Source organism: Mesoplodon mirus (assembly GCF_964341445.2).
Source record: "Mesoplodon mirus genome assembly, chromosome: 3".
In the NCBI taxonomy this organism is placed as follows: domain Eukaryota; kingdom Metazoa; phylum Chordata; class Mammalia; order Artiodactyla; family Ziphiidae; genus Mesoplodon; species Mesoplodon mirus.
In genome coordinates this window covers 116,318,528-116,344,669 of record NC_138978.1, presented here as the reverse complement: position 1 = coordinate 116,344,669, position 26,142 = coordinate 116,318,528, and the positions used below count along the sequence as shown (strand labels likewise).

The following is a 26,142-nucleotide window of genomic DNA, read 5'->3' as shown; positions in this document are numbered from 1 at the left end:
ATCTCACCCTGCTCTCTCTTCCACAGCCCCCTTTCCATCTTTCTCTCTGGTTCCCTTCTGCCTTTCCCCCCAGGCTCTGCGACCTGCTTCTCTCCCCAGCTACACCCTTCTCGCCACCCGCCCCTAACCTGCCCAGCCGTCTCTATGCCATCTTCTTTTCCCTGTTTTCTTCCCTTGGCTCCCCACTCTCAGTCTCCCCAGATGCCAGTTCCTCTCTCTTCCTCCCCCCTGCTCCCCTCTCCTGGGTCTTCTCTTCCAGCACCGGGGACAGCTCCAGCCCCCGGAACAATGGACCCCACCTTAGGGCTCCTCTATAAATTCTCCATCTTAGTGCCTTGCCCAACTCGTGATTAGGGAGTAAGATGGGGGAAGGGTTATTATCAACAGGCCCAGCTGCTCTTCTGGGGGTGGGAAGGGAGTCAGGGAGGAAGGAGATAGAAAGAGGGCGTGGCTCTTGTCTGGATTGTGCGTCCCTCTCCAGGGTAGAGAATTTGTCTTCCACCCCTGAGACTGACATCACTGATGTCAGGGGAAAGGAGGTGGGAGTGGGGAGGGGGGTGTGGAGGGGGGAGGTTTTTGTTGAGGAGAGCGCGGCCGGAGAGCAGAGCTCCGGGACCCAGGTGACCGGGAAAGCAGGCAGCCCCAGCGGCGGGAGCAGCCAGCAGCAGCCCAGGCCCGGGGACCGGGGTGGGGGTGGGAGGGGGGCTGAGGGGAGGACCTGAAGGGAGGCGGCGGGGCCAAAGGGACCCCCGGCGCCCTGCCGCCATCAGAGATCAAGCATCTGGCATCAGGGATCTTCGGACCCAGCAGAAGGATCAGCCACAGGGGAGGTGTCCTCCCAGGGAAGCCAACGAGAGCTCCACCTGCCCCACATCAGGAGTGCCCCCCCCAACGCTGCTGGCAACCATACCAGGACCCTAACCCCTCAGCCTGCAACCCCATCACCCTCCTCAGGCCCTTTCCTCCACATCCAGCTCTAATCTGAACCCCTAGTTCCCAGCGCCCCTGCTACCACCCTAACCCTCCAGGTCTTGGCCACACTGCCCCCCATCCTGGGATATCTGCCAGATCTCTGGGAGGGAGATCGTTTGCTTGGGCTATGCCCCCTGGTGGCATGACAGTGTCTGCCTAGACCCCTGACCCCTAGCCCTCAACTCCCTGGGCCTCCTTTGTGTGAAGAGCGGCCCCTCCGCTCAGCACTGTGGTTGAGGCCAAAGGGAAAGCCAGCCCCGGCCACTTGCCTCCTTGCTGGGCAGCTTCCCCTGGCCTTCGGGCCTCTCCCTGCTCCCCTCGGCCCCTTCTCCTGGGCCGCCCCAATGAAGGAACCGGATGCCATCAAGCTGTTTGTGGGGCAGATACCGAGGCATCTGGAGGAAAAGGACCTGAAACCCATCTTCGAACAGTTTGGTCGGATCTTCGAGCTGACTGTCATCAAGGACAAGTACACCGGGCTGCACAAGGGTGAGGGGTCAGGCCAGGCTGGAGAGGCTTCAGGGAGTGGGCTGGGAGGTTGGGAGGCTGGGAGGAGGTGGGGAAGCCAGGCTGGAGGGATGGAGTGGCTGGAGAAGGCTGATCCTGAAGGAAAAGAGTTCACAGGCTGGGGAGTGTGGATGGAGGAGCTAGAAGAGAACTCAGCTAGGGTGACCAGGGGACCCCAGGTGGAGGACCAAGGAGAGCCTCTCTGGGGGAAGCGTTGTCAAGGTGGCTGCAGAGATGTGGACCCCAAAGTTGAGGGGGATGATGTGGATGAACTCAAGGAAGGATGGAGGAACGAGAGAGCTGGTTTGAGAGATAAGGAGCTGGGCAGGGGTGTGTGTGTGTGGAGGGGGGCAGCACGCACAAGAATGAGAGTCTTAGTAGCCTCAGATACTATTGGGATGGGGGTCGGGACACAGGGTCAGGTGCTCAACCTGGAAAGAGTGGATGTTCGTGGAGTGGGCAGGGCAGCTCCAGAACTAAAGAGGGGGACCTGGGAAACAGTGTAGGACAGAGATTGGTAAAGATCTGGGAAGCGTAGGGACTCGAAAGTTAAGGGAGCTGGGGGTGAAAGAGGATGTGCCTCAGGCCAAAGGGCTGTGCAGCTAAGCAGGGTCAGGCCTGGGATCAGGCCTTGGAGAGCCCCAGACACTGGGAGTCAGAGGGGCCGCGCTGCCTCCCCCTCCACCGGCCCAGGGACTCCGGCTCCCCACTCTTCCCTTTCCTTCTCTAGTCAGCTCTCCACCCTCCACCTGCCTCCCATGGAGCTGGAGAGAGAGGAGGAAATAGGGAAAATGGGAGAGGAGAGGGCTGACGATGACCAAGATGGAGGGAGGTGGAGGCAAAGGAGAAAGGGGAAAGGAGACCAGCTAAGGAAGAGAGAAAACCACACTACACGTACTTGTCTGGAGATCACATGCCCCTTCTCCTCCCCCCACACAAAGCCCCAGCTCCCACAGCCCAGGCGTTCTCCCTCTTCCATCACCCCACCATGTAAGCCTCCTGGTCTCGGGGTCTCTGCCCTGTGCTCATCAGCCCAGAGACTCCGGGGAAGAATGTGCACCCCCTCTCAGACTCCTCCCCGCCCCAGCAGGCAGAAGGTGGCAAGAAGGGACAAGCTTCCCAGTCCTCAGTTGCGTGGGGGGTAGGGGGCCTTTTAGGGAGGGGAGACCGGGGACTCACCCCGACCCGGTCTCTCTGCCCCTGCCCCTCCTCAGGATGTGCCTTCCTGACATACTGTGCCCGCGATTCAGCCCTGAAGGCCCAGAGCGCCCTGCACGAACAGAAGACGCTTCCAGGGGTGAGTCCTGGCCTTTTCAAGGCCAGGGGGCTGAGAAGGGCCTTAGAAGGGGCACCACCTTCCCAAGACACTGAGTGTATTTTCCACCTCCTCTCATCACCGGGAAGCCCCTACCTCCTTGTAGCACCCCTCCTCCTTGCTGAAGATGCACGCATTTCTTCTCACCAAGAGAGAAGGAAAACAGCGATGAGCAGAGTAGATATAACCCTTGCAAAGAGCAGAGGTAGCCCTTTCCCCACTTCCCAACCTGCCCCTGGGGCAGCACTTAGAGGAGGGACTTAGCTGGTTGGGAGGCATGGGGAGAAGACTTTGGACACCAAGTGTAGGGCCGAGTGAGCAGGAGGCACTCAGGCACCCTTTCTGGCTCTGGGGAGGAAATCTGGCTGTGAAATGGGGGAGGGGTGCCTGCGGCCCGAGATGGGCAGCTGGTGCCTGCCCGCCTGGCATCTCTGTGCTGACTTCTGAGGTCGAACAGGCTCACCTCGCGTCTCCCAGGAAAAGCACCGGGAACAGTGCCACAGGGCATCAGGGTGGTCAGGGCCTGGTGGGCCTGGGCTGGGAGTAAGCCCTGTGGAGGGGGGCTGTGGGCAGCAGACAAGGGCAGGGGCAGCCATCAGTGTGGAAGATCAGGCCTGACCCCACCAAGTGTGCCCAGGGAGGCAAGGGGTGCCTCTGACGTGGCCTCCCTCCTGCAAGGTCAGAGCTCTTTGTCTTCTTCCCAGGCAGCCTTGCAGCTCATCCCAGGCCTGGGCTGGCACGGACAGGAATAAAGAATCTCAGACTGCCCCCCAGTTACCCTTCCTGTGGGGAAAGGGTGTGCCATTCCCTTTCTGTATCTATCGGCTTCTGTTTTCTTCTCTGGAAAGTACCTCTCGAGAGCTAACGCCACCCTTCCCTCCAGCCAACATTTGCTAAACACAGTCTGAGTGCTGGAGACACACCTGTCACATCTTCTTCTCCTTCCCTCTGTGGGAATGGAGATGGAGCCGGATCCTCCAGCTCTTCCTGGGAGAGAAATAGACAAAACAGATGGGAAAGGCGGTGGGGGGTATCTAGGAAAATTAGAGCTGTCTCCACCACTCCCAACTTCACACCCTCCATGGTTCTGTGACCCTCTGTGGCCCTCAACCCTAAATACCACTAGGAAAGCAGATCTGCTGCCAGCTCCCCACCTTCACCCCACTATCTTATCCCAGTCGGGGGCAAGGTAGCCCAGAACAGCCATCACCCACAGAGTTAAGGATCTGTGTATGTGTGAGCAGGCTCGGGCTCTAAGAAGCGTGTGTGTGTGTGTGTGTGTGTGTGTGCACATGAATCCCTGGGAAGCCCGGTTCCCATCACATGACCTCACAACTCTCCTCTCTCCTTCCTCTGGGGAAACCAACAGTTTTCATTTCCATTGCCGTTTCTCTGTCTTTTTCTGTTGTCTCCTATCTCTCAGAGCCCCTGCGGAAACCAGAGGGGGACAAGGGAGAAGGTAGAAAGCAGGGGTACTGCAGTGGGGACATGAGTGAGAGAGACGGCGCCGGGTGCGCAGGAGCCCCAGGGCCATCTGTGCCAGCTGGGGGCTTCTGCCCTGCCCCTGTCCCCCTCCAGCTGCCTGTGTGGTTCAGGCAGGGCTACGCCCTGGGTGTGGAAAGGCGCTGCCTCCTCTTCCTGAGGTAATAAGGCCCAGGGTGGGAGGCGTGTGAGAAGGGAGCCCCAGTTAATCATTGTCGAGCCCTGCCCCAAGCTCCCAGGTGAGGCTGAGTCCTCCACTTTGGCCCTTGCCCCAGGGGTCAGACTCCAGAGGCACCTGACAGAGCCTTTAGTAGGAAATGAGGGGTTCTATCCTCCAAGGGGCCCCCCGTGCTGGGGGTTTGGGGGAGCAGATGTCTATAACCAAGCTCTGCCTGACCCTTTGTGCCCCCAGGTCTTTTCTCAGCCACCTGCCTTTCTGGCAGCAGTGTTTCCCCTCAGACAGTCATTGAATGTGAGTGTGTGTGTGTGTCCAGCGTGCCAGCTCTTGCACAACTGTGTTGGGAAGTTCCTACTATCTAATCTCCATGCCCTCTGACTGCAGGTTCTTTCTTTAATGGGGGCATTTACCCGCTCTCCTTTCTCCCCATCTTTGTCAGCTCAGAATCTGGAAGGTGCCACCATATTTGAGTGATGCTTCAGGCTTCAGAGAGAAAGAATGGGAACTGGGCCTATGGCCATGGAACCTCATTTCCTTCTCTCTCCCCTAAGAGTTCCCAGGAGAGGCTCTGTCACAGGTCCCTGGATTCTTCCTAGGAGCAGGGTGTGACCTCCTGGAGGTGCTGGTGTGAAGGACTCCTTCTGTCTGGCCTGTGCTTCCCCCTCTACTTGGGCCAAAATCCCACTCTGGGGACACAGGTCCTCCCCGTCATCTTGCTGTTGGGCAGGTGGATTCTGGCTCCATGGAGAGGACCTGTGTGTGGTCTGGGACACCGGGTGCAAGTCTGGAGTCGGGAGTGGCAGGACACCAGGCCTGTGCCCTCAGGAAAATTAGATCTGTGGGCAGGGAGAGCTCTTCTTGGAAGCGGGGTCTTAGCTATTGGTGAGAGGGACTTACTTACAAGTGACCATGTTGGTAGGGGTCTCAGGGATACTTGGTAGGAGTATAAATAGCCCCTTCTTCTTTGGGAGGCCCTGGAGAGGGCTTATCACCTGGCGGGTGGTAGCTAAGGAAGAGAGGCGCCGGGCGCCAGGTTGCCCGGTAAACAGGGCCTAGCTGGACTCAGGGGAGGGGGCAGGTGTGCCCGAGCTGAGCTAACAAAGGCTGAGCTTCCCACAGGAAGTGCCAGGCCAAGAAGGAGAGGCTGGGAACAGGGCACTGGGGGCCACTGAGGGAGGAGTCTGTCTATGATGGAGTGGGGAGAGCCTTCCGTCAACGTGGTCTGTGCACTTGTGTGTGTTTTTGTGCGAATCCATATCAGCTGTGGATATTTATTGATATGCTATTTTTGTGCCTGGGAGCCTTGCAGGGAGGGAACACCATCCTTTCTCTCTGGATCCCAGGTTCCCCATCTCCAACTAGAGCAGCAAATCCCCAGGGGCCTGTTGGGAGGGGGTTAGTGCCAAGCATAAGAATTCCCCGAAGCTGTGACTCCAGTGCTGATCCTACCTCTCCTGTAGTGGGAGCTGGGGGTCTGGCTGCTGACCTGCCTGTGAGAGGACTTCCTGATGGCTCTGACCGGAGTACGGGAGAAAAGGGGAGTGAAAGACCAAGAGTCCTGAGTGTCTGACCCCCACCCCTTGCTACACACACACAAACTCACACGAGCTACTGAGGAGATTGAACCTCCGATGGGATAATCCCAGATTGGTGGGGGATAAAGCTGGGGCAGATTGGCCGGAGGATTTGTGTGACTGTTCCCCCTCCACCACCCCCACCCCCAGCTGCTCTCAGAGCCAGAGACTGGGGGGGAGGGGTGGACAGGGAGGAAGTATTGGTTGAGGCGGGGCCTAGATTTGATCCGGGCTGAAAATACCTCACCTGCAGAGTCCAGCCAGACTGACTGGCATGGCGTGACACCTGGGAACAGGGTGCAGTGTGAGAAGGGGCAGGGGCAACTATCATTTCTGCACTTCTCTGTGTTAAGTGGTGACACACAAGACCTCAAGGCTAGAATACTAGAGCTGAGGGGAACCTGACTCTAGATCGCCTGATCCAGCCCATTTTACAGACGAGGAAGCTGAGGCCTAGAGGAGAGAAATGACTTGTCCAAGGTCACCCAGCCAGTGAGTGGCAGAGCCAGTCCTCGAAGTCCAGTGCCTTTCCTGAGGGTAACTTTTGCCCCACCCTCAGAATTTGGATGAATGGTTTCTTCTGTTTACTTATTTTTTTGGTCACTAGAACTAGGGCTGCCCCACCATCAGATGAGTGTGTGGCCCCAGTGGTCAAAGTCTTCAACAGCAAAATATTTTCAGATGTGAAATACTGAGTCCTTCCCTCCCTCTCCAGTTCCTAAGATGCTCCCCACACTGGTTAAGGAAATCAACCTGCGGGAGTCATTCCCAAGTCCTCTTACCAGACAGGAACATGGAGTGGGGAACTGTCTGCATTTCCACTGGAGGCTGAACAAAGGGAGATGCTGCAGGAGTAGGGAGAGGGTAGAGCTCAGGAGGACTTCCGGGTACCCGGAGAATCGCGAAAGAGCACAGGACGGCATTTCCTCCTTTAGAGCTGTCTTGGCGGTGAGACATCAAGGATTTGATCTGGAGGAGGAAGGCAGGAGCTTGGACAGTATGGCCCCTGCAGGGCCTGCTCAGCGCCTCCCTCCAGAATCAGGAAGCTCTCCTGGGCCCCTCCCCCACCTCCCAGCCCCCACCAAATCCTCCACCCCCAGCATACCCTGTTCCCACCCCGCTCCCCACTCCTCCGGGTGTGTGGAGCAGCAGAAGTGATGACGTCACCATGGTCGCCAGGGCGACGGGGACGGATAAATCAGGCTGAGTGGGCGGTTGCCATGGCGCGCATTCTCCCGTTGCCACGGAGACTGGGCATCTGCTCCCTTTGTGCTGCCCGAGTGCCTTCCCCCTGGGGTCAAGGGGTGTAGGGGGGCAGAAAGAGAGGCAAACACACCTCTAGGGGTCAGAAGGAAGTCGGGGCATCTGTGGGGTCTCCCTCAGTCTAGAGTCTTCCTTGGGGCTGCTGGAGGGGGTGGCCTCTGTTGCTCCTACTTTGTAGAACTGAGGCAGCTTTTGCTGAACAGCCCTTGGTTGGGCTCTAACTCAGGACCCGGGTCCTATGGGCAGCCCCACTCTCCCCCTAAGGAGAGCAGCACCTCTCCCTGGCCAAATCATCTGGGGCCCTACCTGAGCTTAGAGTCGTGCCCCAGGAGCATCCTCCTCTACATCCTCTCCTTCCACTAACTCTAATCCCCTCAGGTCCTAATCCTAAACAAGATTAAGCCCCATCCCTCCCTTCCCATCAGCACTTTAGAGGGCTGGGCCTGGGGCTTACTCCCTCTAGCCTCTCCACAGGTCCTGGCCTGGGGAGGCCTCCTGGGGTGGTCAGAGGAGGTCCCCAGCAGTTGCTTTCTCTTCTTTTCCTTTAGATGAACAGGCCGATCCAGGTCAAGCCAGCCGACAGCGAGAGCCGAGGAGGTAGGTTCTGTACCTTGGGACTCAATCCTTCTCCCTCAATCCGCAGGCCTAGAACTTGGAGTAGCTGAGGGGCAGGCTTTCTGAGGAAGAAAGTCTGAGAATTCTGAAGGGTTCCCAGTCAAGGTGGGCATAGGAGTCAGGGTGGCCAGAGGGGATATGATCCAGCCCATTGCAGAGACGGCAAAACTGAGGCCCAGAGTGGAGTGCAAGTCAGTCCTTCAGAACTGGGATGCCCAGTCTATGTATCTGCAGCCCATCCCCCAACCATCCCTTCTTTCACGCCCTAGAGCCATCGGTCCGGGGTGAGGGGAGTTCCAGGGAAGAGCTGAAGGCGAAGGGGAGGGGTCTCTGCCTGTCCCAAGCTGGAGCAGGGCTGGGAAAGCAGCCTGGAGGCCCTGAACCTGCCCCTCCTCCTGTGCCCTACCCGCCAGAAGACCGGAAGCTCTTTGTGGGGATGCTAGGGAAGCAGCAGACAGATGAGGATGTCCGGAAGATGTTCGAGCCTTTCGGGACCATAGACGAGTGCACTGTGCTCCGGGGCCCAGACGGCACCAGCAAAGGTAGCCCACCGATACCCCGTCCTCGCCGGGCACTCCGCCTTCCTGCCCCTCCCCCACTGGTTCCGTGGGCAATGGGGACTGTCGGGGCCCTCAAGGGTGGGCACTCACCCCTTCCTCCTCCCTCTTGAACTCTCCAGGCTGCGCCTTCGTGAAGTTCCAGACCCACGCTGAGGCCCAGGCAGCCATCAACACCCTTCACAGCAGCCGGACCCTGCCGGTGAGTTCCGTTGCCCCAGCCCTCAGGCCTCTTCCAGCCTGGCTGGGCCCACTCCAGACCCTGGCTCAGAGGGCGCAGTCCGTTCTGGATAGGGTCTTTACTATCCAGAATGAGCTGCCTATTACTGAATGACTATTATTCAAAAAGAATTTTCTGGCAGAAGAATCAAACCTCTTAGGGACAGCTTCCCCTTTCCAATAACATCTCCCAGCCCCTCCTCTCCTGCCTCCTCCAGCCCTCAGCCCTGGTCACTTCTCACCTCTTCTCCCTCCTTCCCATATACCTCCCCCCCACCTCACTGGCTGGGCACTGGGACACTTGCTTAGAGGCCCCGCGTGCCCTCTGCACATTCATCCTGCTGCCCCACACATTAGCAGTGGGTCAGCTGACTGATCTCGCAGAGGGCTCCCCCAGCAGAACAAACCTCTTAAAAGGAACTAGCTGGCTCCCAAGGAGGTGAGCTTCCTATAACTCGAGGTTCTCCAGCAGAGGCTGGGCAAGCACTTAGCAGGGAGCTGGGCGAGAGGATGCAGCATCAGATAGAGAACTGCGTTCCAGACCCTAGGATTCTACAACAGTCCTTGCAAATGTTCCAGGCTGGTTTTTATTTGGCATAGGCTGGTATGAAACTTTGAGGCTGCATCCCTGAGCACACCGTGAGGACTGGGATGGGGGAGCATGGGGTGAGGTAAGGGGGTGGGGTAGCTACCAGGCAAGACGAGCTTCAGGTTAAACGTTTGCTGTGGCTGATCCACCCTGGGGAGGACTTCTGGCTCAGAATCTTCATGGAGAAGCCAGGACTGCCCTTTGCATTCTGGGAGCACTTTTCCTTTCCCAGCACATTCCTCTACGTTTTTTAGTCTTTTGCACAGTCTGACACAGGGGGAAGGTGGGATGAAAGTCTCCCCGCTTTGACATAGGCACAATGATGGCTGCCCTCCCAAAGAGGCCAAGCCATGCGTGGTGGAGCTGAGGCCAGGTCCTGAGGGCTCTGGGGAAGAGAGACCCCGACTCTGTCCCTCTGACCACATGGGGGGCCGGTGCCCAGGGTGCCTCGTCCAGCCTGGTGGTGAAGTTTGCTGACACGGAGAAGGAGCGAGGTCTCCGCCGAATGCAGCAGGTGGCCACCCAGCTGGGCATGTTCAGCCCCATCGCCCTCCAGTTTGGAGCCTACAGCGCCTACACCCAGGCCGTGAGCACTGCCCGCCGCCCCCCGCCCTGCCCTCACGGCCCCCAACCCCTCCTCCCCGTGCTGGGCCGGGCCCATCCCCACGCTCTCCAGCGTCCTGCCCCCCTCCCCCACCAATGCCCAGGCCCAGGGTTGGAGGGGAGCCAGGCCAGGGTGCAGGGGGGCTGGCCCCACTCTCCCCTCTTCCCCTGTCCCCAGCTGATGCAGCAGCAGGCGGCCCTGGTAGCGGCTCACAGTGCCTACCTCAGCCCCATGGCCACCATGGCTGCCGTGCAGATGCAGCACATGGCCGCCATCAATGCCAATGGCCTCATCGCCACCCCCATCACCCCATCCTCAGGTAAGGTCCAGGCACGGCTGGGCTGGGTGTGAGTGGGGCAGGTCAGGGGAGCTACCATGTGGTGGGGGAGGGGAGGGGGCACAGGGCATCACTGAGGGAAGCCATGGGGGCTGGGAGGGGTTCAGGGGTCAGCGAGTAGCCTGCTTCCTCCCCTCTGCCCTCAGACTTGTTGACTGCTTCTCTGCACTTGTGTGTATGTGTGTGTCTGCTTCTCTGTTCTGTCTCTGTCGCTTTCTCTTCCCCAGGAACCAGCACCCCTCCTGCCATCGCTGCCACGCCCGTCTCTGCAATCCCTGCTGCCCTGGGCGTCAACGGCTACAGCCCGGTGCCCACCCAGCCCACTGGGCAGCCTGCCCCTGATGCTCTGTATCCCAACGGGGTTCACCCCTACCCAGGTGGGGTTCTCTGCCTACCCACCCCTCTCCCCAGCAACCACCCCAGCTATCGTTCTCACTGCCCGCAGGCATGACACACCTTCCCTCTCCAGGCTGTGGGGTGATAACGGCGCTTTCTCCCGCTCTGTCACCCTGGGCAGGGATGTTCCTTCCCGGTCTCAGCCAGGGAAGCTGAGGCACAGAGAGGCGAAGTGAGTTCGTCCAGGGTTGCACAGCCAGTCACAGGCTCAAGTCTTGCTAACGCCAGGCTCTCCCCTCTCCCTACGGCTCTGTGTATTTCCACCCTCTCATTTCACATCCCATGCTCTCCCATGAGGCTCTCCTCCCCACCTGCCTGGCCTCTGCTCCAAGAGGCACTGGTGGGGCTCCCAGCAGCGTCCCAGCCCCACCCTCACGGTCAGTACTGCTCTCCCCAGCCCAGAGCCCCGCGGCCCCCGTGGACCCCCTGCAGCAGGCCTACGCGGGGATGCAGCACTATACAGGTGAGGAGCCCCAGCGCAGGCCCCGGTCTGGGTGGAAGGGTTGGTAAGAGCAAAAGAGGCCTAGAAGTTGGGTCTGGGCTTCGTGCTGGCTGCCAGCCACTCCGTCAGACTTCCTAGCAGGCCATACCTGTGAGGCCACGCCTTTACGGGCACGGTGTGAGGCAGCTCCCCCTGTGACACCTCTCGGCCGTGTTCACTCCATCGGCCTGGGCGAGGGAGAGGGGGACTGGGGTGGCTGGGAGGGCTAGGTGGGGCAGGGGCCTCTCAGGAACCCCATTAGCTCTCTCTGTCCTCCCCGCCGCAGCAGCCTACCCGGCAGCCTACAGCCTGGTGGCGCCCGCGTTCCCCCAGCCTCCTGCCCTGGTGGCCCAGCAGCCTCCGCCTCCCCCCCAGCAGCAGCAACATCAGCAGCAGCAGCAGCAGCAGCGGGAAGGTGCGGCCTGGGCGGGGAGTCCCAGCCAAGAGCGTTCAGGGCTGGGGTGCCCTTGCCGTGGGCTCCAAGGCCAGCTCTGGCCCCATGTGTGGGGATGAAACTGGGGGGAGGGGGGCAGGTGAGGTGGCTGGCGCCCTGGCCCACATGTTGGGGGCTGCCTTCCCCAGCCCCCTGCACCTTGAGTCTGTTTCCCAGTCACTGAGCTCTTCCTTCTGTCTCCGCTGCCACCCAGGCCCTGATGGCTGCAACATCTTCATCTACCACCTGCCCCAGGAGTTCACTGACTCAGAGATCCTCCAGATGTTTGTCCCCTTTGGCCACGTCATCTCAGCCAAAGTCTTTGTTGACCGGGCCACCAATCAGAGCAAGTGTTTTGGTAAGAATATGATGATCTAAAAGATAAAATATAGCACATTTTGGCCAAACTCCAGATGAGGTCAAGATCTGATGCATTTGCAGGCACTTATGGTTGCAATGGACCCAGTAGTTGAAATCCAGATTGTCCAAGAGTCTGAAAGGACCAGTTTTTACACTCCTGACATCCCATACCAGCTGCTGCCCAGGCCCATCTCTTCCTCCAGAAAACCACATCTTTTCTCCTTAAGAACTGGTCAGATCCATGCTCTGTGAGGATTGGAAGAGGCTCGGGAACTGGGGAAGTTCAGTTGTCAAAAGGAAGGCTTAGGGAGCAGGGTTTAGCTGCCTTCACTCTTTGATAGGCTGCTTCAGGGGAGAAAGGTGACGTGCTTGTCCTCTGGGCTTCAGAAGTCATTTAGGGTCTGGAGTGGAGGTTTCAAAAGGCAGGTTCTGAGCTATCCAGGCCAAGGAAGGGGCTGCCACCCCTCAAAGAATACTGAAAGGAATGTCCCAGGGTGTGTGAGAGGCCGGACTGGACTCATTCACTCAGCCTGTCAACCAACAACTACTTACCGAAAGCCTCCTGTGTGCTGGGCAGTTTTCCGGGCATTTGGGAGACCTGGAGGAAGTAGGGTGGTGACGGGAAAGCAAAGAGCAGGCCTCGACCTAAGCACAGGACAGTGGGGCAGGGCGGGGGGGGCGGGGGGGTTGGCGCTGGGCCAGGCCTTATGCCCCTCTCACCTCAGGCTTTGTGAGTTTCGACAATCCGGCCAGTGCCCAGGCTGCCATCCAGGCCATGAACGGTTTCCAGATTGGCATGAAGCGCCTCAAAGTCCAGCTAAAGCGGCCTAAGGATGCCAACCGGCCCTACTGAGGGCCCCAGGTGGGTCCCCCTCCCGTCTTGTGACCTCTCCAGCCCCTTCACATGGCAGCCAGGGCCCTCACTTGGACTGTCCCCACCCCCTCTCCCACCACCCTCAGGGATGCCCACCCCTGACTCTGGGCACTTGACGCAGGGATCTGGAGCAGCTTCCTCAGCTGTTTTTCAATCACCCAAGTCTCTCTCTTTCACTTTCTCTCTCTTGCTCTCTCACACACACACACACATGCACACACACACGCGTGTGCACACGCACTCACACTGTGACCCCAGAGAGAGCCAGGTCTGTATACGTCTGTGTCCACTCCCTAGAACCTCCCCGATATCTGGTCTCGTTTGTCTGGTCAGTGTCCATGTGTCTTGTGTGTCTCTTTTTCTGGTTTTCCTTTAGGTTGGAGTAGAATTAGGGGAGTAGGGTTTGGGGAATAGGGGGCTGGTTTAGGGTACTGGAGGGTCCTAGAATCACTGGCTCCTAGAATATCTGTTGTCCTGAGAAGTGGGGACATCAGGTCCCGGTGCCCTGGACCCCAGGTGATTTCCCTCATGTGGCAGTAGACCCACAGGACAGGGGAGAGTACACAGAACAGACTGGGGTGAGTCCGAGTGTCAGGGCTCTGGGGAGCAGCTTTGGTTCAGGTGGAGGCAGCTGGAAAGCTGGACTGCCTGTGAATTTCACTTAACAATTCCCCTCCTCCCCACTGCCCGCCACCCGCCAACCTCATGGCCACAGAGCTGTGAGCTTTCATTACTTTTGTGTTGTTTAATCTCCTTTGGACCAAACCCCTGAAAAAAAAAACAACCCAAGAACAATACCCACATTTTCTGTTTTTCCCCCTTTCCCCCCAATCCTGGCTGCTTAACTCCTCCCACCCTGGGGGCCCCCCAGCCCAGGGCCCGTGTCCATTGTCGGCCGAAGCCCCCATCCCCGGACCCCTGCTCCGGGCCCCTGTAAGTTGCATGGAACGAGCGTGTTGTCTTTGGAGCCGATTGTTTGTTATTTGGGGAGGGGGCCGCGGAGGGAAGCGCCCCCCAGCCCAGAGTCAGGGCCGGGGGCAGCTCGCGGGATGTGCTTGGTCAACAGTGGTTGGTGACTGTGGTCTGTGTTCCGTGCATTTCTCTCTCGCTTTCTTTGTTCCTTTCCAAAAGGAATGAGAGCGCCCCCTAGGGGCTGGGGGGGGGTCTCGCTCGCCCCCACGAGACTCCAGCCCTAAGTCCAGCCCTGGTTCCACCCCGGCCTGCTCTGCCGCCCTTTTGCGGATGCCCCCTTGCTCTTTTTCCAGGTGTCTGTCCCGACACTGCACCCTCCTCCTTTCTCTGAGTCACCTCTGCCTGCCTGTTTGTTGTCTCATTTCTTTGCCCCTCCTCCTCTAGTCCCTGTCTCCGTTATCTTCCACGTTCCTTTCCTCACGGGCTGTTTGAGTATTTCCTTCCTAATATCCTTTGGTTTCTTGTGTCATTCGCCCCTCCCTCCCGTCTCCTCCATCCCTGCCCCTTTTCAAATGGCTGGGGGGCCAGATGGTTCAGTTTGGACCGAGGCCTTTCTGATGACCTGCTTTCCTCAGCCGCCCCAGCTCCCTCTCCCCACCCAGGGCCTGGGACCTGCCTCAGCTGCCATCTTCTCCACAGCTTCACCCACGTTTCCTTCCTTCACAGGCCTGGAGACACCAGAGGAAGGGGCGCCTCACCCCCTCGCCCCACGACTGGCCCCAGCCCTCTCTGCACATCCGCCCTGGGCCTTGATTGGGCTCTGGGGCAAACGCTGCTTCATGGCCCTGGGGGCACAGGACACCGGCCCACTCCCACCACCGCGCCTCCCCGAAGGGCCTGTTTCCTCCCAGGTGCCCTTTTGGCCTTTGTGAGGGAGCAAGGAACAGGCTCGAAGGCTCTGGGGTATCTGCCTTCTGCTGGGGCTCCTGTGACGGGCCTTCTGCGCCCAGCCTTCGCACTTGCCTCCCCCAGCAGTGGGCCTCTTCTACCTGTGCGGCCCGGGAGGGCAGCAGGGGCCTCCCACATGCTCCCTGCCCACCCTCGCCCCCATATTCGGGGTTTCTCAGAAGCTGGTTCTCACACTCCCTGTGGCCACCCTCAGCTCGAGGTAGGATATCCCTGAACCCTGGGCTCCCGGCCCTAAAACTCACTGCCTCCCCCAAGGGCCCCCTCCAAGGAGAACGTGGAGGAGCCCTGAGGGCTGCCTCTCCGCCAGTCAGCCACAGAGACCCTCCTCCTTTCACGAGGAAAAGACCTCCCCCAAACCCCTAAAAATGTTTACAGTCTCTGCTGGCCCCTCCGTGTAAATAGCACTACCACCCGTGCGTTATCCAGCCCGGCCCAGCCCGGACGCTGCCATTTCTCTTTCTGGGGGTTTAGACAATGTTTCCCTTGGATTTTCTCTCTCTCTTGAGTTCTCCCTTTGCTTTGGGGGGTAATTGGGTATTTGGGAGGAGGGGTGTGGGGTGGGCTAAAGGGGTTTATTACCTGATCATTTTCTCTAGAAAGAGGTTTTAGGGAAGAGAAATGGGGTGGGGGTGGGAGTGATCCGGGGAGAGTGGGGAGTCCGTTTCAGACACTTCTCTATGCTTAACTTATTTATTTATTGCATTTTACTTTTAAAGAGTTGGTCTTTTCTGTCTAAATAAAGAAAAAGTTTAAAAGCATCAAATAAGTGTCTTGGGAGGTTGAAGGTAGGGGATGGTGCACACCGGGGACGGGGTGGGAGGGGCGTGAGGAGTGAGGTTTGGGAGAGAAAACTCTATCAGGAAGGCCCAGCCCTTGCCTTTGAGCAGTGTCCAGGCACTGATCACGGCTTCATGATCCTATTCTTCTGCCCTTCTTTTGGGCTTAATTCTGGAATGCTCTGTAGAGCTGGGCACAGAGGGAAGAAAACAGGTCAGCAGGCCTCTCTCCCGCATCCAGCCCTGTCCTTCTGAAGGCTGAGGACGTGCAGCCTCACACTCCAGACCTCCACTTCTCCCTTGTTCATGTGAGGGAGCTGTCCCAGCACCCGGCCAGTGGGGCTACTGGGAGCTGACTATACCACCACCGTTTACGAAGCAGTTGCTCTGCACATGATTCTGTTCTAGGCCCGTAATATGCAATTCCTCATTTAACCTCCCAACAGCCCTATGAGGCAGGATAGAATTTTACAGACAGGGAAACGGAGGATTTGGAGGTTAGTTAACTTACCCAGTGTCACAGAGCGACTAAGGGACGGCTGCAGGAATAGAACCCGGGCCCCAAAGCCCATGATGTGCTTGTCTCATAGCTTCAACTACCTGTTCTGTGACCTGAGGCAAAGATCCCAAGGAGTATCTAGCAGGCTGGAGCAGTGAAGGTGGACGCATTAGCCCTCAGGTCCCTGCAGTTTCTAGATTCCTCTCTGTGAATTGCTTTCGGGCTGGGCTTCACACAGGTATTGTCTTTAACTTCACAACATGTGGGCCATTTGCTTCTAGGCAGCTACCTGCTACCCCACCTTCATTACGTCCTGCTTACAGACTTGCTCACTTTCCAGCCCATATCTGGCCTGAGGCCAGGACGAGTAAATCCCCACAACTCCCCCGTCACTCTGCCCCATACTTCTGCCTTCTCTTAAACTGCCCCAAACTAAGAAGAGTTAAAAACAGAAGTAACACGTGCAGCACTATAGGACTAGCTGTGGACACTGTTTCAGGAAAAAACGTCTCTCGAATTGGAAAGACATCAGGGATGGGACTTACTCAGAAGAAAGATAATCCAGGCAGGATTCTGAGCCAAGTACGCAGCATCTGAAATCTCAGTTAAATAGAGATGTGTGTGTGTGTGTGTGTGTGTGTGTGTGTGCGCGCGCGCGCACGTGCAGTCAGAGATGGGAAGAGGTGCGCAAGGAGGAAGGTAACAGCAGTTGGTATTAACGCTATGAATTTTCCCCTGAGCTGCTCACTGTGGCTTTGTAACAGTTTCTGGTCAGGACAGAGAGATGGAAGGTTGGGTTTAAGCCAAAGGGCATCTCCCAGAGTGATGTGCTGACTGGTGGGTTCTCCTGAGATGTGGGAGCTGGGGGGACTAGGAAGGCTCCTCCTTCCTGGCATCTTTCCAGATCTCAGGCAGCCCCTCAGTGTGGTAGCCCTTCACACAGACATTGAAGACTATACTTATTGTCTGTCACTGCTCACTGCTGTCCCCTCTCCCTGCAAGGCTGCAGCCAGATTTTCTCCAGAGGAGCAGTAGATAAGTCAGGCTGAATGATGGGGATGAAGAAGACACAGAGGGTTCTTCTGGGGAATCAAAACAACATCTGGGCAGGGATTCTCCAGGCCCTTTGACAGCAAAACATAGGAGGCCATCTGAGATGGAAAAGGAAGCTCGTAACTTGTTTCTTGTATGAACACAGACTTTTTCAGACATCATACTGGCTTCAAACATAGTAGGAAGGGTATAAAAGGAGGGATAGTTCTGTTAACCACCGAAGTTCACTAACATCTCTTCTGAGCAGAAGAGGCCTCAGTAATAAAATGCAGAAGAAACAGAAAATGATGACAATAGGATCACCTAACTTCAGACCAAACAAGATGAAACTGAGCACCGGTTTCTTCCAAAATAATCAAGTTACTGTTCAAATGTTAATGGTAGAATAAAGAGAAGAGAGAAGGCTAGAGGCAGAAGAGTGGAGCTGACAGGTTAATAGCAGGGATTGGGAGAAGCCTTCTAGTTTTAGAAACAAAAACAGACATTTAGAAAAATATCCTCACTTAGGGGGGATTGTGGTGATGAGAATGTGGCAGGGGAAAAGCCCTGGATCATTCCTTCAATGCATTCTCATCCCGTCTGTATTTTCTGAGCTTTACAATGTATGAATGTAATGCAAGGTGTCTTGCTTCCTTAGGGTTGGACCCTTCAGTAGCTTGACACCCTCTCTGACTTTCAGGGTTGCCTTTGTCTTTTCATCCTCCTGCTAAAATTTCAAAGGCTGTCACAGCCTTGGCTGCTGGTATTTGTGATTGAAGGAATTCCCACTCATGGCCAAGCCTCATCTCGTCTCCAAATCTGAGAACTTGAGCAGCCTTGGCGCAAGCTCCTGGCCCTTAGATTCTCCCTTCTCTGGCCCCTCTTTCGGTCTACCTCCCTGAGTCAGCTTCCTCTTGCTCCCCGTAAATGGGGTTGCATCTTCCCATCTGCTCAATGAAAACGACTCCCAGCTATGTGTTTCTAACCTAATGTTTCTCCTGAACTCAGTTTCAGTAGTGCCTTTCCTCCCTCAGTCCTCCTTGCTCCTGTGTATCCACCCAGGCCAAAACTCTGATCACACCCTTTCTCTCACGTTTCATATCCAACCCAACTGCAAAGCCCTACTGGTTCTCTCTCTAAAATGCGTCGGTGATGTACTCACGTCTGTGGCTCCATCTCCACCGCCATCAACACTGTCCAGGTCACCCTCGCCCACTGGAGGCCTGCCTGCAGTATCCTCCTTACCCGTCTCTGCATTTCCCCTCCTCCTCTCCTACAACGTGCTCTCCAGAGAAGATACCTGTCTTCTACGAATTCATTCACAGGTATTTACTCTGCCTTATCACCACTGTATCCCCACCATCCTCATCAGTGCCCAGAACATTAGAAGGTGCTCAGCAAATAATTAAGAAATAACTGCTGGACACCCGTATCTAGATTTCTCACACATGCCTGAATTATAATTGGTCCAAAGCTAAAATATTTTCTACCCCAAAGTTCACCTAGCCATGAAACCTTGGGAGTCTTTTACTCCTCTCACATCAACTCAGTGTTTAATGCTAAATCATAAATGATTGTACTTCCACAGTTTTTTCATACCCATTTCCCTCGTTTCAAGTTATCACTGCCTCCACTTCCTAACTAATCACAGCAGTCTCCTAATTGATCCCTCTGTATGTATTCTGAAATATCAGTGTTTCTAAACCAGAGATGATGAAAAACAAAACTTCTCTGGTTCTTTTTTCTGGCTGTGCCGTGGCTTGTGGGATCTTAGTTCCCCAACCAGGGATTGAACCTGGGCCATCGGGAGTGACAGCGAAGAGTCCTAACCACTGGGCCACCAGGGAACCCCCCTCCCTTTTTTTTTTTTTTAACGTAGAGCACTTCACCTGGCATTTAAGGCTCTTCGAAGGCTTATCTTCTGTTTTATTCCTACACACACCTTAAGTTCTAATCAAACAGGACTATTTGCTGTCCATCTGGCCAAGTTTGATCCCCACCACACCCATGTCTTTTCATTCCCAATTACTAGTGTCTGGCACACATGATGGCTCAGTAAAGCTTGCTGAATGCCTTCTTGTTGAAATTCTGCTCATTCTAAACAGTTCACTTTCTTCATCAAGATTTCCTTCATTGCCTTCATCCAGAGATCTTTCTCCCCTCCTTTTCTAGTCCTTCCGGCACTTAACCCTTCCACAGCTAGGTCGTATGGTCATTCCTCTGAGAGGCTGCAAGTTAGCAGAGTGTCTCTTACTTCGCTTTTGTATCTATTGCAGTATCTAACACAATACCCTGCACACAGCAGATATTCAATAAATGTTTGACTTTAACTTCTATAATTCTAACTCTGGAGTTCTACTTTCTACTTCTCTGTCGATTCTTTCCTTGTTAAAGAAAAAAAATTTTTTTTCCCCATTAGCACAGTAATATTTACCAGATTTCACTTATTGAATGCTGACGGCTCAGTGAGAGACCCACAGCAATGTCTCTCCCCAAACTGCCAAACAAAATGTCAAACTACTCCTTGCTCTTATGGTCTCCAATCAAGGAGCAAAGGCACATGGCTAGGGATTAGAAAAACAAAACAGGAAGGTTTATAAAAAAATAATTTAAAATATCCGACCTAACACAAATGCTGAGCTTTTCAGAATAGATTCAGCCCATAAACTAACACACAGAGTAGGTATCCTTAAGAGTAGGTACTCAGGCTACAACATCTGAGATTCCTCCGCAAAAGCAAAGAACATGCAAGACCACGCTTATTCTCAGGAGTGTGGGCAGAGGGAAGGATATAATCACCCAGAGGACACGGTATTGAGCTGGCATTCGTTAGGGGTAATAGGTACCGTTCAGTTCAGATTCCAGAGAGAAGTTTCCTAAGTAACTTGAAAAATGAAAAAGTATATACATGTGGCTGGGGGCAGGCGGACAGTGCTAAGATCTGTCCCAAGGGCTCTGCCAGGCTCTATCTGCATAAGGCTGAGGAACAGAAGTCCTGTGAGTCTTAATGTGGAGTCTGTGCAAGCTGGCACAACCAACCCTGAGGGTTGAGGGGGAAGGAGGAATTTTCAAAGGGGGAATTTTCTGCAAGTAGAACTTTGGACCAGGGGCCTCCCAGCTTCTCCTTTTCCCACCCTTCCCCATCTCCTGTTCTCAAACAACCGCCTCACTAGTTAGTTGCTCAGGGGAACTAGTTACATGTTCCTTCCCATTTTCAGACTGATCATTCAAACTCAAATCTCAAACGTCCTTCTTCACCTCTTCCCACACAACCTGAAGGATTTGTAAGTCTAGGAAACCAAAGAATAGTTTCATCAATAAATCAATTTATTTAAAAGAATATGTTACAATTAATTACACTAAGTGACATTACCAAACAATTTTAGAGTGGTTAGCTCTAGAACAAGGAATGAAAGAAACACTGTTAGCCATTATGTGTCTGTGTATTTTCTCTTCACATTTCTTAAATCACAAATAAAAAATACAAGATACTGCAGTGAAAATACAATTAGAGTTTCTCTCAAATAAATTAAAAGTGTGCATGGTCTGGGGAAAACTGAAGCCCTGCTCACTGGCTTACAAAGGGGGATGTGATATAAAACTGGTGTCCAAGTTTAGCAGTTAGTTGGCCAGTGCCTCCACCCACATCATCCCCTCTTCAATTCTGTTCTTCCCCAGAGCCTTAAGCTTCCCACACACCCTAGATTACTGCTGAGGAGTGAGCTGACACCATCCTGTATGAGTGAGGCCTGGCATGATGTGCTCAGGTTTAGGGCAAGAGGAGGGCAGGAGGTGAAACCGGAAGATGGGGAACTAAAGATGCACACCCACTGCCTCTGCTCTCTGAGTATTCAACCACATCACCCTCCCTCTAAAAGGAAGCTATTGTGACACAGTGACTCTGGAAGGAACCTAGTGGTATGTTGGGGTGCAAAAGACCAAATGGTTTCTACCGCTGAATCAATCTAGCCAGAGATCATGAAGCAGAGAAGGGAGGGCACAGTTGTCCCTCTAGGTCTGGAGACTTCGGGTCATCCAGGATGCAGTCCCCTTTAAGAAAACTGCCTTCAAGAGCCAGGCCCCTAAGCTGGCAAATTCTGAAATGAAAGAGAGAGGTATCACCTCCTGTTAGAGCCCTATGCTGCTGCTCCAAGCATTGGGTTTGGAGATATAAGAGGGGATAACCCGTAGCTACTGGCCTGGGTAACTAAAGGATGAAACTGGATGGGCCAGGCACGGGGATGCTGAACATTTATCTAATTCCTCCCTGAGAGGTGTCCAGGCCTAGGAGCTGCCCCGAGCACTCGCCTGTGCTGAACTTAGACCTAGGGCAAGGGGAGGGCAGAAGAATGGAGAGTAAACTAAAAATATAAAGAGCAGAAAACCCAAAGCATGGCCCAAGGGAACCCTTTCTGCAGGGGTAGGTTTCTCAGGGCCTGCATTTTCTCCTGATCCATAAAAACTCTGAGTTTTTATCAAAGAGGATAGAAACTCTCTGTTGGGAAGGGAGGACAACAAGAGATCAGGGAGATCCTGCTGGCTCTGCTGGGGCAAAGCAGGGGGAAAGGGGAGCCTCTCTATTTCCCAGAGACAAACTGCAAAAAAAGACTGAGCAGAAGCCTCCCTGGGCAGAACCCTGGACTGAGAAAGGTGGTAGGGATTCGAGAAAGGAAGTGCAGAGCAAGGGGGAAAGGGTATCACACTAACACTGCTTCGTGCAAAGAAGAGCTTGACCCGATGGAGCTGTACAGCCACAGCGACCTCTGCCTCCATTGCAGGACGCTGCTGTGGGTGGGAGAGAAGAAGGCGCTGTCCTCCAGGGCTTCCCTGCTTTCCCCTTCTCACTGTAGCTGGGGCTTTGTTAGTGGTACAGCCTTAAGCAGGGGCTAAACAGGCTAACTACCTACAGGGCCCTCACCCAATCTCCAAGCACCAAGTGAGCGCCAGGTTAGAACGACACAGGTGCAGCATCTATGCATGCTGAAGGCATCCCCGCTACTCTCACATCACAGGTCAGCACCTGGGCTTCCCACGGACTCCCGGATTTGTTCATTCCTCTCCCACTCTGAAGGAATAGGGGCAAACTGCTATTTTTAAAGTTTGAACAAAGCTGGTGCCAAAAGCCTCTTCAGCATCTTGGAGTGGGCAATCAACATACCTTCTTTCCAGGGTCCTTTGGCTCATTATTAAATTCATTTAAGCCAGAAGAAGTTAATTCTGTGCCAAAGCCTCCAAATCAGGGATCACTCTCTGCCATTGTAAACATTCAGCTTTCTTACATTTTGCACTCTGTGATTCCACCTGGGTTTGGAGAAGGTGAGGAAAGATAGGATGTCCTATATGATCCCACACCCCCCGGGGCAAGCGCCTGCCAAGATAACAGAGTGAGAGAGAAAGCAGAGTGGCCTCACAACAATCTGCAAAAACAAGTTACAAAAACAGAAACTTCAAATCACCCCAACACTGCTCAGTGGAGTTGACTACAACCAACTATGGCTGCCTCCCAGTTAGACAAAGCAAAAGATGCCATTCTATGGAGGTTTCTGTTTAGAAGGTAGAGAAGGAAAAAAGTAAAGAAGGCTCAAAAATGTTTCAGGTGCATTAGAGCCTGACTGCATCAGAGCTCCCAATGCAGCACCTTCGGAGGCTGGGGGTCGAGAATGTTGCTCTACCCCAGTCAGCCCTGGCCCCAGACCCTGGGATGTAGCTCTCAGGTCTCAAAAGGTCTAACTGCAAGATCAGATGAGGAGCTCTTTGAGGGACAAAAAGATTTTCCTTCAGGTTCCTTTTAATTCAAAGCTGAGATCCAACCCAAATCAACCATATTACTACTGCTCCTTCCTGGGTCCTCAGCTGGCTTGGACGGGGTATGGTTTGCCCAGCATGGGCCACTGACCCTTCCAAGTTTCCCCACGGCCTTGGGGATGCTGTCAGATCCTTCCCCAACATGGGTGTTTAAGGAAGTCACAGAGAATGTAATAGTTATGGGTGGTTATTGGTCAGCAATGGAGTAGGGAAAAGCTTATATTCTTAGGGACTTTCTTCTTTCCTTCCCCCTACTTAAGTCCAATCTTTGTGCCTAAAGGTATCAGCTTTAACTCTGGTCCCGAGTACCATCCCTGCTTCAGAAAGAGCAGGGAAACGGGAAATCATGACCACTAAGTGTTTCAGGTGTCTGTGGCGTCAACCTCCTGAGCCCGCCCTCCCCTTCATTCTAGGCCTGTTGAGGGAAAGCATACAGGCGGCCCTCGGGAAGCAGGAAGATGTGGAATGTGGCTAAAAGCCATGAGTGGAAGAGACAGAGGTGGACCAGGAAAGTTGTCTTGGAATCAAGAGAGACCACACCAAGTCTTCAGACTCTGGCTGCAGATCTGCAGCCTTGCTGCCCTTGAGAAACACACCTCTTTCTCCTCCCCAGCAGCCTCTTGGAAGATAAAGAAACTATGCTCCTTGCTCCTCAGACTCTATGGCAACCCATGATCCAGAATCTTCATTCAATACAAAAAAGGGGGGAAAAACCCAAGCAGGTTGTAAACTTTTCGAGTCCTTCATGAGGAGAGGTATTTTTCCCTGTAAATTTTTTTTTTCCTTTTTAAAGTTTGTTTCAAAATAAAGAGAGCAAGAGAGAAGTCATGAATTCTAGTGAAAGGTGTGTAAAAACACAAGCTAAAAAAGGTACTGCCATCAATATGAAATTTAAAAAGAAATATATATATGTATATACGTGCAGCTAATTTGTGTATATATAATTTTTACATACATACATATATATGCCTGAACAGTGCAAATGGATGGAGTTCATAGTTCCAGTTCTAAAAATATAGTACAAGGAGAGTCTGTTGGTATGAGGCCCAGGTGAAAAGACAAAGATACCTTTGGCGAGTTGGTTGGGCTTATTTCTTTTCCTGTCTTAACTCAGGTGACTCCTGGTGCTGACCCATCTGTTGTTCTCTACCAGCTCAATTCCAGAGATATGAAATTCAGAGGGATTATTAATAATATTTAGTTTAGGGCTTTTGAATATAATGACTTTTTTCCTTTTTCTCTTCTTTCGTGTTAATGGTTACTCTGTCTGACATGGGAGACGAAAGGGATAAGAGGATGAGGGTGAAGAGAAGGGAAGAGGGTAACAAAAGGCTAGGTGGCCACATCCCTCTGCTGTGACCTCGCCATCTGGAAAATGTTCTGAAAGGAAAAAAAGAAAAGAGTTACTGGGAAGCCTTAGGTGTCCTCATCTCCTCCCATCTAGAGACAACCCCTCACACAGAAAATGTATGACTGGATGGATGACTTGATCTGATTGGCCTCTTCACTTGATATAACTTTCCATCAAGAATCATAGCCTTTTAGAGTTGGAAGGGACCTAGGATATTAACCATCTGGTTCAGCCTTCCTGTCTCACAGATGAGGAAAGATGAGAAAACTGAGATCCAGGGAGGCTGATTTGTCCAAGATCACAGAGAGAAAAAAAGCTGGGAGAGAATCCAGATCTGATTCCCAGAGCCCAATGTTCTTTCTACTATACCAAGAATATAAATTTTCTTATTCCTGACTTTACCCTCTGAACCTTGAAAACATCTTCTTTGAGAGTAAGTAGCTAATTATTCTGAATGTTTTAAATTCTGTTCCAGCACTGGCATATACAGACAGCAGGAAAGCAGCAGCAAAAACCTTCTCATGCACACACACTCTTGGTTAGCCTAGACAGACTCTTTCACGTCTCACCCAGTCAGAACGGCTAAAACTGAGGACAGCTGCCCTTCTGGGTCAGGAAGAACATGGAGGGAGACTGACAAAAAACAAGCAGAGGGGGCTGCATGAAGTCATGAGAGATGGAATAGCCTGTAGCCAATGGCCAATCTCTAGACAATGGAAGGAGGGCTTTTTGGCACAGTCCGTTTAGCGTCCAAGGCTAATAACCCCTCTGGAAGAATATCCTGGCTCACGTGGGATAACCAGTCTCTAACTAATATTCCTAGACAGATGGAGATGAGGGTCCCAGGTATTTGGCCACAGGACTATACATTTTAAACAAACAAACAAAAAAAGATGAAAAGGTCAATTCAAGATTGTTTAGAATTACCTCTTTTCTCCACTTGAGCTCGCAGAACACCCTCTCGAAGCATTCATGCATGTAATTGAACTGAAAAAAAAACAGAGCAACACTCACTGGCTTCTCAAGACCAGGCACCAGAGGACCATGCCTTTGAACTCCTGCCCAGAGTCACCTTCCAAACTTGCTCAGCCTAGAGAAAAACCTTAACAAGCTCCATAAAACCCAGGCCTGGCTCATCTGTTATTCTCTGGCTCCTTCTAGTGGTAAGTCAAGTGGGATATGAAACTGCCAATCCTACTCAGGCCTAAAGGAAAGACAGGAAGAACCTGGGGCTCTAGGATTCAAACAGGTTCAGATCTCAAAACAACTGCTCTACAGCTCTCTCCATTTACGCATTTAGCTTAAGGAGAACTTTAAGCCCAATCTACTTTCCCCGTGCATGCTACCCCAACTACCACTCACATATGGTGTGAAGATTTTAACCCATCGAGGCTTCTTCTCTCCTCGAGCATATTCAAAACAGAAGGCCATTCCTTCTTCATCTGTATCCCATCGTTGCATCTCATCCCATTCAAATGCTATTACCTGGTTCTAAACAACCGAGAACAAGAGCATAAGTTTGAGAATGCTGGGGAGCTTAGGTAAGATGGTTCTGAACCAGACAGCCGAAAAGAAATCAGTAGAGATCTCTACATCATTTCAGGGAAAAGACTGTGACAGAAGAATAAAAGTCAGTGTAAGCAGCCAGTGAAGGTGAGGAGCAGTGTGGATCCAGAGCCTATTTACCCCAGTCAAAACAGTTTTGATATCATTTCCCCCACAAGGAGGAAAGGAAACATAGCAAGTGAGTATCAAAGTATTCCCGGTGTTCCTGGACCATGCTCCCTGACTTCCCAGCTACATGCTAAATGAACTCTCACCTCCAGTTGTCCTTCTTCAGTGCAGGCATGCAGTTTAAAGTGCGTGATGCTGATGGCTGTGATAACATGCCCCTTTCTCCTGGAGTCGCAGGCACAGTGGGGGAAGATGATTTCATTGTAGCCCTCACAAGTCCTTAGCATGTTGAGGTACTAGAGAAAAAAGGAAAGAGAAACAGTGTTACTATGGAACTACACCATCATCAGGAGCTGCTGAGATGGCAC

General features: G+C 53.6%; 2 protein-coding genes across 6 annotated transcripts in view; one reads left to right on the top strand and one right to left on the bottom strand.

The window, feature by feature from the left end:
* Nucleotides 1–1,201: 1,201 nt before the first annotated feature.
* CELF3 (CUGBP Elav-like family member 3) lies at nt 1,202–12,735 on the top strand (the record flags this gene model as incomplete). Of its 5 annotated transcripts, none has more annotated exons than XM_082613883.1 (12): nt 1,202–1,461; nt 2,694–2,776; nt 7,840–7,888; nt 8,323–8,448; nt 8,586–8,665; nt 9,714–9,857; nt 10,053–10,194; nt 10,440–10,589; nt 11,006–11,071; nt 11,376–11,504; nt 11,737–11,880; nt 12,608–12,735. In XM_082613883.1, exons 1-12 carry the CDS (start codon nt 1,317–1,319, stop codon nt 12,733–12,735), a joined length of 1,386 nt encoding a protein of 461 aa, XP_082470009.1. In that variant the 5' UTR covers nt 1,202–1,316. The 5 variants fall into 5 exon arrangements, with proteins under 5 accessions (XP_082470009.1, XP_082470008.1, XP_082470007.1 ...); XM_082613882.1 differs by having other exon boundaries at nt 8,320–8,448; nt 11,379–11,504; XM_082613881.1 differs by having other exon boundaries at nt 8,320–8,448.
* Nucleotides 12,736–20,250: 7,515 nt separating this feature from the next.
* SNX27 (sorting nexin 27) overlaps nt 20,251–26,142 on the bottom strand; it is an 83,593-nt gene continuing 77,701 nt past the window's right edge. Inside the window, exons 9-12 of the mRNA XM_082614377.1 lie at nt 25,921–26,070; nt 25,463–25,591; nt 25,028–25,087; nt 20,251–24,129 (exon numbers count right to left, since the gene is read on the bottom strand). Coding sequence (XP_082470503.1) covers nt 24,082–24,129; nt 25,028–25,087; nt 25,463–25,591; nt 25,921–26,070 — 387 coding nt within the window. The 3' untranslated portion in view covers nt 20,251–24,081. The remainder of the gene's footprint in view (nt 24,130–25,027; nt 25,088–25,462; nt 25,592–25,920; nt 26,071–26,142) is intronic.